We start from the raw sequence: 14798 nt of genomic DNA on the forward strand, positions 1-14798 counted from the left end.
AAGCGTTGTCTACGCCAATTAAGAAGAAGAAGAAATAAATGCCAAATAATGTTCTTTTGAATGATATTAAACATACCCCAGTAAATTAGAAGTTTCTGTATATTTTCTTTTACATTTCTTTATCGCCCCTGTTTCAGATTTGAAAATTTTGAATTTAAGGTGTCTCTGTAAAATTTGAACAGGTCAAAAAGGGAGTGAGCAAATTTTCATTGATCGCACCTAAATAGTCTTTGCAGAAAAGGTCTCTTATATTAGTGTCCTACGATAGCTTTTCTGATAATTAATTCCTTTTATTTGGCCTATGCACAGGTGATTTTTATATATTGGTACGTCTATCTGTGTTCAAAAAGAGATGTGAGATTTCTTTAGACTTGAATAGTTTTGGGCAGTTTTCAAAACCAGTGGTCGGTATTAATTGAATGGGCCGTATCGTTTCAATTACTTGCCTTCATAGTTATAAGACCGAGATTCCTATGATATTCACGCAGTTCCCCACTTAATTTTTAAATATTTAATTGGTATACTTTGTATTCTAATTTCCTGCGGATTGCCTTTTTTGCTTGCCTCTAACTAGAAAGCAAATGAACTTTGGGCCTTAATTAAACTATTTTCAACATATTTATACCCTGAACAGGGTATATTAAGTTTGTCACACCTAGAAGAAAGCATAGGAGACCCTATAAAGTATATATATAAATGATCAGTATGCTGAGTCGATTTAGCGATGTCCGTCCGTCCGTCTGTCTGTATGTATATATACGAACTAGTTTCTCAGTTTTTAAGATACCGTTTTGAAATTTTATAAACGTCATTTTCTTTTCAAGAAGCTGCTCATTTGTCGGAACTCCCCACGTCGGAGCACTATAACATATAGCTGCCATACAAACTGAACGATCGGAATCAATTTTTTGTATGAAAAACTTTCACATTTGCCAATGTATCTTCACAAAAGTTGGCAGAGGTTGTTTTCTATCGGCTTACTATAGCATATAGCTGCCATACAAACTGAACGATCGGAATCTAGTGCTGGTTTGGAAAACTTTTGCATTTGACAAGATATATTCACGATATTTGGTATATATTATTTTCTAGGATAATAATGACGTATACGAAGAAATGGTTCAGATCGGTTAACTATAGCATACAACTTTCGCATTTGACGATAAAGCTTCACGAAATTTGGCATGAGTTAATGTTCATAGAAATAACATATTTTCGGAAGAAATTGTTCAGAACGGTTCCCTATAGCATATAGTTGCCCTACCAACCGAGCGATCGAAATCAAGAGCTTGTATGGAAAACTTAGGCATTTGACGTGGTACGGATATCTTCACGAAATTTGGCACGATTACTGCTACTTCTTACTAGGTAATAACATAATCTCCGGAAAAATTGTTCAGATCGGATTACAATGGCATATAGCTTCCTTACCTTGAAACTATTTTAAACTTGTTTGCAAAATATTTTCCGAAGTGTGTTGTTGCTCATAAAATGAGTTATAATTTATGGTTTTCGAAAGAATTATGTAAAATAAAAAATAAAAAATCTCGTGCTTTTAAACTTTAAAAAAAAACTGGTTTATTTGCTGACTATTCAAAATATTCTAAATTGCGCCGCCAATTTGCTGAACTTAACAAAATATGTTATAATAACTACCTATATAAATAAAGTAAAAAATAATATTATACGTAATGCAAAATTGTTGTATGGTTTCGTCAACTCCAAACGCAGGATTTCTAATTTTCCGTCCGCTATCAAATATAAGTCTAGTATGTCCGATGACAATCACACCATTTCTAATTATAACAGACGACATAACCTTCCGGATCTCTCCACTAATTTCTTGTACTCAGCATGGTTTTCGTAAAGGGAAATCTACAATAACTAATTTGCTTGAATTTGTATCACATGTAAACTTGATCATCTTGGTTTTCAACCAATATTTCTAAAATGGGTTGCTTCTTATCTTAGTCATAGAATTCACCAAGTCATATTTAATGATACTCTTTCCGACATAATCAATGTTCCTTCAGGTGTTCCTCAAGGTAGCCCATCTTGGTCCAATTCTGTTCTTGTTATTTATTAATGACATATCATCTGTTGTTAAGTTTTCAAAAGTTTTATTGTATGCTGACGATGTAAAACTTTTTAAATCATTCACCTCGAATAGGGAAAGGTGTCAGTTGCAAGCAGACTTAAAAAACCTAGTTTCTTGGTGTGTTAGAAATGACATGCCATTGAACCTTAAAAAATGTAAAACGATGTGCTTTTCACGTAGATCTGTAGACCCTACTTCATATGTAATACAAAACTTTAGGTTGGAGCAAGTATGCAGTTTTGTTGACTTGGGAGTAACTATGGACCCCAAACTCAATTTTAATCTTCACACATCTTCCATGGTTTTTAAAGCTAAAGGTGCTCTTGGTTTTGTTAAACGTTGGTCTAAAGAATTTAGAGATCCGCTTACCACAAAAATTATTTTTACATCTTTGGTGAGGCCTATATTAGAGTATGCTTCCGTGGTATGGAACCCTTGTTACCAAGTTCATTCTGAGAAGTGCATTGGGATCCCAGTTTAAATCTTCCCCCTTACACTAATCGTTTAAAACTTAAAAATCTCCCGACACTCGCTAGTCGTAGTATAATATTTCTTGTAAAACTCATGAATGTGTCAGTCTGTAGCCCATCTCTTTTATCTGATATTAATTCTAACGTTCCCGCTCGCTCTACAAGGCAGTTTAGACCCTTATTTTTAAAATTTTCTAGAACAAACTTTGAGCTCAACGAACCATTCCGCCGCATATGTCATGATTTCAATTCTCATTCCAGCACATTTCATCTAACAGACTCACTCTTTACCATTAAAAAAAAAATATTTTATCTACTCTTAACAAGTAACATTTAAAAATTATAAACTTTAATTTTAATTCTAAATTTTGGCTGTTGAAATTTTTGTTTCTGTAGCTGAGCAGCTTAAGAACGCAACGCTTAAAACTCCCTTGCCTTTTATGACTCGGCTAATTCCGCTCGTTCGCGGATTGCGCCCCTCGCGGCGGTTGGGCGGGAGGAGGGTAATCGTTGGGTATTATTATTACAAACTGGACACATAGTTGCTAACAGTAATGCACCTGTGAAGGGTATATTAGCATCAGTGCAGCCGAAGTTAACGTTTTTTCTTGTTTAACTAATTATTCTCATGTTTTCTTCTTTTTCTGAGTTTTCGCTATTTATAATTTAATATATGATTCATTTCCAATATTGTAATTAATGCGTTTCTGTGAAATAATGGATTGGCACAATATTATTTTACTTAAAAGTCACAAGCGATTTTTTTACCATTGTACCATTGTACAACAAAAACAGTCGTCTGTTCAACCTAGTAACCGCCAATAAATTTGATAACATAGATTTTTTTAAATTTTTTGAAAGTTAGCCCATACAGCATTTTTCGTCTAACGAATGCATACAGTACATAAAGTTTCATTCAATGTTTATATAGCAACATATTTGATGTCGCACCCTGTATGTAAAAGTAAATAAACTATTGTGAGATTTTGTGAACTTACGGCAAATGTTGAAATTATAGTTGTACCACTTCGCACACGACGGTGTCTGTATCATTAACCACTTCATTTCACTTTCCTTGGCGGCATTGTGCGCATTCTGGGCGATTATACCAACCTTGTACACGGCCGAAAAGGTTAAATTCTCCAAAGTATGTATGTACAATTGTCGAGGCTGCCTCGTTGATTATGATGATGGCGAGAGAAAAGAAGATAAAAGAGGAAACAAATGAAAACATGTTGTGTTGAAGCATTTGTATTTACTTGTTGCAAGTGCTTGGCACTTTGTACATAAAAAACGAAAAACAATTTTATTGACCCATTCGGAGTACGCTTCCACAATTAGCAGTAAGTGTCCCACGCAATAGTTGAAGTAAGCGCCTTTCAATTAATAAATGTGCCGCGGAAAAAATCTGCAGAAACTTCTCCGCTTTTAAGCGGGAGGAATAATTACTTAAGGCATAAAAATTACAGAGAAAACTGCTTTTAGGATCATGGTATGCATGAGTGTGATGCCATAGGGCTGTTACAAAGCACTTCGCACTAATAACAGCGTTTTTCTTTTCTAAGTGAGTTAATGCCTTTATATGAATAACATGGAAGTAGACGTGTAGTAAAATCTTTATATTACATTATTAAAAAGATTTTACTAAAAATTTAAAGAAAAACCATAAAGGATACTCATTAAACTAAAAACGGTGCCTTCAAATATTGAAAATATTTTGGGAGAAGGTTGTTAACTAATTTATTTTTTGTTGAAACTAAATTGTAAAATAACAAGTAAGGAAGGACTAAGTTCGGGTGTCACCGAACATTTTATACTCTCGAATCAAATACCGTATTTGTGTAAAGTTTTATTCCGCTATCATCATTGGTTCCTAATGTATATATTATACAGAGAAGGCATCAGATGGAATTCAAAATAGCGTTATATTGGAAGAAGGCGTGGTTGTGAACAGATTTCACCTATATTTTGGTACATGTCATCAGGGTGTTAAGAAAATATTATATACCGAATTTCATTGAAATCGGTGGAGTACTTCCTGAGATATGGTTTTTGGTCCATAAGTGGGCGACGCCACGCCAATTTTCAATTTTTAAAGAAAGCCTGTGTCCAGCTTCTTTCTGATATTTCTTCCGTAAAATTTAGTATCTCTGACGTTTTTTGTTAATCGGTTAACGCACTTTTAGGGATTTTCAACATAACCTTTGTAAGGGAGGTGGGCGTGGTTATTATTCGATTTCTTCCATTTTTCAACTGTATATGGAAATGCCTGAACGAAACAACTCTGTAGAGTTTGGTTGACATAGCTATAGTAGTTTCCGAGATATGTACAAAAAACTTAGTAGGGGACGGGGCCAGGCCCACTTTTCCAAAAAAAATTACTTCCAAATATGCCCATCCCTAATGCGATACTTTGTGCCAAATTTCACTTTAATATCTTTATTTATGGCTTAGTTATGACATTTTATAGGTTTTCGGTTTTCGCCATTTTGTGGGCGTGGCAGTGGGCCGCTTTTGCCCATCTTCGAACTTAACCTTTTTATGAAGCCAGGAGATACGTTTACCAAGTTTCATCATGATATCTGAATTTTTGCTCAAGTTACAGCTTGCACGGACGGACGGACAGACAGATATCCGGATTTCAACTCTACTCGTCACCCTGATCAGTTTAGTATATATAACCCTATATCTGACTCTTTTAGTTTTAGGACTTACAAACAGCCGTTATGTGAACACAACTATAATGCTCTCTTTAGTAACTTTGTTGCGAGAGTATAAAAGGGATAATACACAATTAAATAAGCCCTTTGGCAGAAATATACTTGGGATCCGTTTCCATGTGATGGAAATTTTAAACAGGGAATCTTATAAGATGTTTCGAAAAAGGTTCCCAAATGATGAATTGATTAATTCAATTAAATTTATATAATAAATGAAATATTCCAATAAAAATTTGCAAAATAAATATTTACAACAATTTTCTTTGGATTAACTTCAGTGATGAAATGCCAACTAATCGAAGATTTTAACCGCAAAAATTGAAGCCGAGAAGATTGCAGTGATAAGTTATTTTTCTTTATGAATCTATTTACTATAAGAACAACTTCAAGTGGTAGTCTATCAACTCTACCGGCTTGGAGTGATACTCCTTTTTATACCCTGACCAGATATATTAAGTTTGCCACGATATTTCCAACACCGAGAAGGGAACGTTGGACGTTCTTTCTATCTGTATGTATGCGAACTAGTAACTCACGACCCCAGAGGCTACTCATTTATTGGATTCGCCGAAATCAGACTACTAGAGCTTATAGCTGCCACGAACATATTGCTCATATTGATCGGAGTGCTTTAGCGCACAGCTACTAACAGCGGGACCACGCCTACTTTTCCAAAAAATTTCAAACCACAGTACAAATAACAGTTTTGCATTATATTGGTATTTTGTTTAGTGGCATTCTGTGTGTGTAGTCACTCCAAATTCAACACGTGACATCTTACTTATATTTTATACATACGAGTACAAGACTCAATCTCATTTAGTTTTGGGTGGTACAAGTAACCTTTACCTGAACAAAACTTGAACAAAACTAACCTACTCTCTGTTGGAAAATGTTGCGAGAGTATAACAAGGCTACCCTTTATATACCATTGCAAAGAGAGTTAGTTTCGTTTATAACGCACCGCATTTCAATCTGGCCTACATTATTATGGGTCTGTTTATGTTGTTGTAAAATTACTGTGCATTGTTAATGCTCAAATCATTTCGTTTTGCATCTAACCTCTGTTCTTTGCCTACCAGTGTGGTCGAATGTTAGTAATGGATACGATGTTGGCTTCGAGAATTGAACACATGCCAATCAAGTATGTCATCTATGCGACCCCGACACGCATTATCAAGCGAAGCGATCTTCGTTTTGAAAGCTTTTCAATGGAAGGGCAGACTATTAGCTTTTGATTCGATAAGTCCAAATGTTAAAGGTATAGTATATTGACAGATGGCACAGAATGTCATTCTATGAAGATTTAAGTATGAATACGTTGAGTCATTGCTTAATGTAATATATGCCTACTTTTCCTCTAAAATATTTTCATTTTAACTTTTCATGTTCACCGCAAAAAATACACCGATTTTTTTTTTTTAAAACTACTTACATTACGTATTTCCATGGATGTCATATCAGACCCGGATTCATCGAAGTAGAGTATAAGGTAGTAACATGTTCTGTCTAGGGGCGAATATTAAAGAAACGTGAGAGTATGCAAAATATAATTAAATATAATGAAAATAAGCTTATTGCAAAAATTACAAAAAATAAGCTTATTTCAATTGTAAATAGCTTACTTAATTTGGTTTATACATACACATATAAAGTACATATATGTATATTGGGTAGTCGAAAAAATATTTTCGTATTTCTAATCGAACTTCAACTTATTTTTGGTTTTTATTTACACAAATAAATAAATAAAGAAATAGGTACCATTTTAGTCGACCACTTTTTGTAATTTTTCCGCTAAAGACATTGTTCAAACAAGGTAAAATTTCATCAGTGTAATTCGAAATTTCCAGAACGGAAGCGAGCGAACCATAGCTGTACTGATACAGCATCATCTCTGTAAACTTCAAAAACTTCATTGGTGGCTCGCGAGGCATTCTTCCCCTTTTTATACTAAAATCTCAAAATATACCGAGTTTCTTCATTATTTTCACTCATTTTTAAAGCTTACATATGATTAGTAGCACTGGAAATATACTACACGACTGCAACGGCATCTATTGACAAAATACGAAAATACTTTTTCGACTACCGAATATATACGCAACTACCTCCTATTGTGTTCTTACCTTCAGCTGGCTGCCAAGTGATTTCCGCCACAAGTTGCCTTTCATTTGAATAGTCGGGCAGAAAGCGCTGCAACTGCATATCACCGACAAAGCCCGGCGTATAGTCTTCCTGTAAAGTCGAATATTCCTGCGCTCTAGCCACGACGGCATATTGATGTTTGGCATTTACCGCCAAAGCGGAAATTGTATAAGTGGTGGAATTTTGAAGATAATCTATTGTGAAAAAGTTCTCATTGAACTATTCCAGAAATAAAATATGTTAATAAAATAGTTTTAAATTAAGGGAATGTTGTTATTTTTGTCATTGTAGCAGAAAACCTTCCACAAACAATATAAAAGTATTCGGTTAAAAACCGGTGAATGATGCTTTCCATAAAATTATACCTTTAAAAGTTATACACAGTTAAAAGTATACATCAATATATGATACATTTAGTGTTGCTCATCTGACATAGTGTTCTATATGAATACTGTTCATTTGACGCATAACATTAACTGCATATAACTTTTAAAAGAAAGGTTTTTGAAAAAAAAATTATTTTAAGACCTTTTTTTACTTAATGCTCATAATAAAAGGGATGTTGCCACTTGTTAAAAAATTCAATAAATAAAATAAACTAAAACAAGTAGGGAAGGGCCTTACGTTCGGACCAAAGTCGGGTCAATACTTTTAGAAGCTGACAAAATAATATAGCAACATGTTCATCGTTGCACAAATACGAGACTTTAAATTTGTTTTAGAAGTTGAAAACCAAAACAAAATGTTTCTTTTTATATAAGCTTCATCTTCCCTTAACTGCACACCCACATTAATTCTGTTGCCACTTAATCCTAATAAAATGTTGGCATCAACTGACCAAATCTTTTTATGCACTTTTCGCATCGTTTCGCCCACACTTACCATATAAATAGTCGCGTTTGTGCCACTTTGTACTTTAATCATATAAATTGCTTCTGCGGGCTCACTCAGTTGTCCGGTGTCAATGTTGGGATTTGCCATTGTTCTCTGCATTTGCGGTGCCGTGGCATTCTCCATGCTCACCGGCAAAGTAAACATGGTGGGATCTTCATCCTCGCTATTTAATATAATGCTCCTATAACTCTTTCCCGTTGCAGCCCTTTGTGTTACACCAGTTGCACCTGCTTTACTTTCACCTTCTACAATCTTATCTGTATCCTCATTTCCAACACTGCGTACGTGTACAATGCGAAATGTCAAGCTAGTGTCGTCGCGACAGACTAATATCATTCGATAGCGAGTATGTGTAAACTGATACTTATCCGATTGCGCGGACGTTGTGGTATTTTCCCTCGTACAGTGTTCGATGCACGATTGATCTGCCTAAAAGTTAAAGAAAATATTAGCAAAGTTTCTTTTATCTAAATCTAACATAATAAGTACATAATATGTAAATATATATATACATATTTAAAAAGTGTGGACTTTTTGATAAATTTATGATAAAAATTGGTTAATATCCTATAGTGGCATTTGTGATACAGATCCTCTCACCAAACATTTCCTTTTAAGAAGCGCAAATAAGGAACTGAGGAACTAGTTCGCGTATAAGCAGACAGACACGCGGATAAGACTAATTCGACTCAGCTCGCCAAGTTTCCTTCTCTGTGCTAAAATTGCAAGGCAAAATTTATATACCCTGTTCAGATTGTAAACAATTTCACTTCAAGGCTTTGAGGCGACTAAAGTGAATCGATTTATTTGAAGTGATTCTCTAAAGTTAAAAGTTTATATAAGGTGGTTTCGAAAGTAAACAGGACTGCTATTTTTATCGATTGTCTAGTGAATGATATTTCATTGATTGTAAGTGAAGTTATTGCATTTTAAGTGTCACTATGTTTATATTATCGGTGCGAAAATGAGCTTCGAAGAAAGAGCCAACATTAAATGTTGTTTTAAAATTGGTAAAACTTTTACCGAACAACTTATGAAACAAGTTTATGGCGATGATTGCCTATCCCGTAGCAGAGTGCACGAGTGCTTTCAACGTTTTCAAAGTGGTCGTGAGGACATAAATGACGATGAACATGTGGGCGAATCACAATTCGCGATCACCGGAAATTCCATCGAAACTGTGCGTCAATTCATCAAAAACCAGCCGAAATCTACATTGAAATTCATGGAAATGGAATTGAACATCTCCAAGACATCGATTTATCGCATGTTGACCSAACATTTGGGCTTACGAAAGATGTGTGCACGGTTTGTTCCGCACAAATTGACTGATGACCAAAAATTGTTCAGAATCCAACATTCGAAGGACATCATTGTGAAAGATTATTTCACCAAAAATCACATTTTGACCATTAACCACTCCCCGTATTCACCTGATATGGCACCGTGCGACTTCTTTCCTTTCAGAGAAATGCATTTACCCATTAAAGGATAGCGTTATGCAGACTTAGAGGCCATTCAAAAGGCTTGAACCTGCATACTGGCGGCCATACCGGCTAACGAGCTAAAATACTCGTTTGATATGCTTTTGGACCGTGCAAAAAATTATATTGAAGCAGAAGGAGACTATTTTCAATAAAATAAATTGATTTTGCCGAAAAAAACCATTTGTTCTGTTTTCTTTTAAGTCCTGTTTACCTTGGAATGCACCTTGTACATCAAACTACTTCTCTCTTATTTCACACACCTTGCCTTAAATATATGTTTCATACTGTACTGGAAGTATTTGAAACAAAATTACATTCTTAGAGAATGACTGGTCGAAAAAATACTACTGTTGGAAAAAAAAATAGAATTAAATTTTGTCCGAATTCTTCGAATTTTAATTTTTTTGTGTTGGTATGACATTAGTGTTTAGAATACGCGTATCTTTCTGATGAATATAAAGTGCATTCCGCTTTTTATGCTATGAGTGAAATTATTCGACCCAGAACACTAAGTTTTATGTTCGAAATCAAATTTCTGGAACCGAAGCATTTACAATGTTGGAAAAGGTATTCGGTGGTGATTGTTTGTCGCGAGCAAGTGTTGTTAATTAGTATAAATTATCCAAAGAGGGTCGAGAACGCGTTGATGACGAACCGCGTGCATTACGGCCATTTACATCAATTGCACGTCAAAATAAAGTAATTGGTGCTTGAGATTCGATGATTAACAGTCAGAGATGTTATTGGGAAATCATGCTTGCTTCCAAAATCAAACAATTTTTTCGAACAACTGCGTCGCGTTAAAGTCTGTGGAACAATGCTTTTCGACTATCAGGATGTCATGAATTATTACTGGCGATGAGTCTTGGATCTACATATGTTTACAACCCGGAAACAGACGATCAGTCGGCCGGATATCGTGACAAAGATGAGCCGAAATCGAAAATTCTACGGCAAAGCAAGTTAAAAATCAATGTTATGTTGACAGTTTAAGCGCATTAAAGGCTACTCCGGAAATTGACTTTAACAACTGTTTCGAGGATTGGAAAAAACGTCGACTTAAGCGTATTAGGGTCAAGGGGAATTATTTTGAGAGGAGAGACATAGAGTTTGAAGAATCAATTAAGAATTTTAAAATTTTAAAAATATTGAGTTATTGTATAAAGGTTCCAAAACATGGTGAAAAAAGCTGCACAGAATTATTTGTCTTTGAAAACTTAATTTTCTTTACTACACATTCATCTTTACACTTTGAAGGGGACGACATAGTTTTTGAAGAATGAATAAAGAATTTTAAAATTATGAACAAAGTCTCACACTGGATGTGTACGAACATTATGACAACCCATTTGAAAAACTTTTGAGCATCTGGACAAAACGGACCACGAAGAGGTGGTCTAGTTCTCAATAGATCGATCGATGTTATCACCATATATTTATATTTGCTCAACCTCTCAATTCTTTAAAAAAAATCTCATTATCTGACCCTAAACAGCAATGATCCGCCTTTGGCAGGAATCAATTTTATGAGAATTTGCTAAACTTACTATCGCATGGCGGAGGTGCTCTGAATAGTTGATTTGTTGGCGTGATATACTATATTCCTCTTTATCTTTTTTTCAGATTTATTATATGTTATTATTACAAAAGTTGGATGCGAAGGAACAAGTTGCAATTCAGGGTAAAGTCCAAGCAAGTGACTAATGCGGCGATTTACCATATAGCTGTATAATTTGTGATGTACTTTTAACCGACAAAGAGTCAGGCGTCTAACCTAACCTCACTTGTCCAAATATCCCTGTCACGGTGATGTAACTATCTGCCTTTTGCTCTCACAAAACTTGTGTAACGCTATTCATTCATTGGAATGTTTTATTTCAGATGCAATGCTTCACTTTTCACACGGCGATAACTTTCTAAGTACATTTACAGTTATCAACTTTCACTTTAGCTAACTAACAAACAATGTGAGTTTGTATAATCACATGTAAAGCTATATACTATATACGTATATATAATGTACATATATGTAATATATAGAAATGTATAGGTTTGCGCTTACTTACCCAATTGTTATGTCGCTCCGTCAAGTCGCCTTCGTATTTCGATTTTCGTAAGCGATGCATGCAATGCAATCTACACGAAGTTGTGGGGAAGTCTTTCAATTCCAAATTTAACTCACGTAAAAGCGATTCTTCGCTGGCGCTGCCACCCAGCAGTATCCAATAAACGAAGAAGTATCGCAACACAAATATCAACATCTTCCACTGCACTCACTAAAAATTTATAGCGGAACCGTATTTTTCCACTGAGAAATTAATAAATTTCATTTAGTCATTGGTGCAAAGATAGTGGCTTTCAATGCATTTTCTAATTGAGATGAGCTGCTTTGATTGCTTTAATTACTGGACTCATCTGGAAATACATAAATAAGTTCATGACAAAATTAGCAAAGAAAAGTTTTTATTGCAATTATCAATGTAAAATAGTACATTTTAGAGAGAAACGATACTGGCAGATCAATGAGTGGTTTTGGGTGTTCAAAAGACAGTAAATACAACTTTAATAAACTGCTTTAATCAAAGTATTTCAGGAATGGTCATATACTGTATATTATAGTAATGTTCCTAGAAAGTCATAATTCAAGTAATCAAAGCAAACTATTTTTAATGTTTACGAGCTGACGTTGAGGAAGCGGTTTTACTCTACAAGATTTGTTCTAAAAATAACTGAGCTTTTTGGATATAGAATAAAATGCTAGTTATATTATATTATCATTTAAAATTAGAATTTTTTCAAAATATTTTCGATTAGACTCATCACAAAGTTTTGGGAAATGAGTATATACATATATATATATATATATATATATATACATATAAGGCAAATGCGGAGGGTGAATGATGAGAGGAAACAGTTTTTCATTAAACACTCTTTTCCTTATTTGGCCTTCATTTTATCTTATGTCTAAGTAAGTGTTCAGAAATGGCCATGGTGTTGTTATCTCAGTCACTCCATCTACCTAAGTTTCATTAAATTCTGCTGATATAGTATTTTTTTTTTTTTTGTATACTTACGCCGTTCTGAAAGTATCAATTGCAAACAACTATCAAAGAGTTGACAAAAGATTTCAACATCTACTTTATTCCGTTCAGGAATTTGTAGATTAAAAATCACGTTAAAATTCCGTAACCAAATAAAATCATTATGCAGGACTCTTTAAATAAAAAATACTACTAGCAAACACAGAGAAACACGTTTAAAAATATTTTCAATGATTTCCGATCCGAATAGAATAGCTGAACCCATTTACCTATAGTGTCGGGTGTTACCTATACACTTCTTCTTGATTGGCGTAGACACCGCTTACGCGATTATAGCCGAGTTAACAACAGCGCGCCTGTCGTTTCTTCTTTTCGCTACGTGGCGCMAATTRGATATTCCAAGYGWAGCCAGGTCCTTCTCCACTTGGTCCTTCCAACGGAGTGGAGGTCTTCCTCTTCCTCTGCTTCCCCCGGCGGGTACTGCGTCGAATAYTTTCAGAGCTGGAGYGTTTTCGTCCATYCGGACAACATGACCTAGCCASCGTAGCCGCTGTCTTTTAATTCGCTGAACTATGTCAATGTCGTCGTATATCTCGTACAACTCCTCGTTCCATCGATGGATGTTCCATACCTATACACTACTGTGAGCAAAAAAGTGCAAGCTTTTTAATTAGAGTCACAGTGCAGTAACGTTTGTGAAACAATGCTTCCCGACTACCAAGGTACCATGAAATGTATTATTACTCGCGATTTGCACAACGATAATGCACCTTCGCGCACTGCATTGCTTTTTGGGTTTTCGTCGAATTTTCAATCAAAATCGTGCCGCAACCACTGTATTCGCCTCCTTTAGCTCCGTGTGACTTCGGGCTATTTAGCAAACTCAAACGTTAATCGCTAAATGCTTTGAATCCTACTCCGGAAATTGTCTTCAACTCCGATGATTGGAAAAAACGTTGGCACATTTTAAAGAATAAATTAAGAATTTCAAAATTGTGAACAAAGCCTTACTACTTTTTACTCATAGTAGCATACGGTATAAAGGCAATCGGAAGATTGAAATTCTTATAAATATAGGCCAGGTAATATGTTGACCCGATTTAATATTGGGTAGTCGAAAAAGACTTTTCGTTTTTCTAATCAAATTTCAACTTAGTTTTTTTATATTTATAATGATCTTTAATGAACTAAGTATGTACCATTTTGGTCGACCAGTTTTCTATCAGTGTAAAACCTTGCTGGTTTTTCGGCGAAAACCTGAGGCAAGTAATTTTCACAGATTTCTTTTGAAGCCAACTTTACTCCATTAAAGGAGTTATGTATTGACCGAAACAGGGCTATATGGTGGATGCATCAAAACTTTCCAGCGTTTGCCGAGTCATCAAAGATGTGTGTGGTCTAGCGTTGTCTAGACGGAAGTCGAAGCCCTTTTTGTTGATCAGTTCTGGTCGTTTTTTTCGATTGTTTGCTTCATCAGTTGTTGACAGCAAACTGTATAATCAATCGTTCGACCAGACTGGAGCAGCTCATTCCTTTCCTATTCCACCAAATACTCAGCCTTTTATAAATAGTTCAAAGCCATTTGATGGTGAATGTTAAGTTCCTTAGCGATGTCAAGACTGCTTATGTGTCGGTCCTGGTCAATATTTTCCATAATTTCATCGCCTTTTTTAACGATAGATCGACCAGAGATCTATTCAGAACGGAAGCGAGCTAACCATTGTTGTGCTACACGAACTGATACAGCATTGTCTCTGTAAACTTTACGGAACTTACTTTTTATACTCTCGCAACAATGTTGCTAAAGAGAGTATTATACTTTTGTTCACATAACGGTTGTTTGTAAGTCCTAATACTAAAAGAGTCAGATATAGGGTTATATATACCAAAATGTTCAGGGTGACGAGTAGAGTTGAAATCCGTCTGTCCGTCCGTCC

At 35.1% G+C, this 14798-nt stretch overlaps 1 protein-coding gene across 1 annotated transcript in view; it reads right to left on the bottom strand.

Moving 5' to 3' along the window:
• The window catches only part of LOC108979014 (tyrosine-protein kinase receptor torso), a 124357-nt gene that overhangs the window by 52974 nt on the left and 56585 nt on the right, over positions 1–14798 (bottom strand). The window contains exons 2-6 of the mRNA XM_018949576.1: positions 11884–12232; positions 8319–8759; positions 7418–7655; positions 6724–6797; positions 3567–3738 (exon numbers count right to left, since the gene is read on the bottom strand). Of these exons, the coding sequence (XP_018805121.1) occupies positions 3567–3738; positions 6724–6797; positions 7418–7655; positions 8319–8759; positions 11884–12078 (1120 nt within the window). The 5' untranslated portion in view covers positions 12079–12232. The remainder of the gene's footprint in view (positions 1–3566; positions 3739–6723; positions 6798–7417; positions 7656–8318; positions 8760–11883; positions 12233–14798) is intronic.

The sequence above is a fragment of the Bactrocera latifrons genome, unplaced genomic scaffold, assembly GCF_001853355.1.
Source record: "Bactrocera latifrons isolate USDA-ARS-PBARC rearing strain unplaced genomic scaffold, ASM185335v1 scaffold_13, whole genome shotgun sequence".
NCBI lineage: Eukaryota > Metazoa > Arthropoda > Insecta > Diptera > Tephritidae > Bactrocera > Bactrocera latifrons.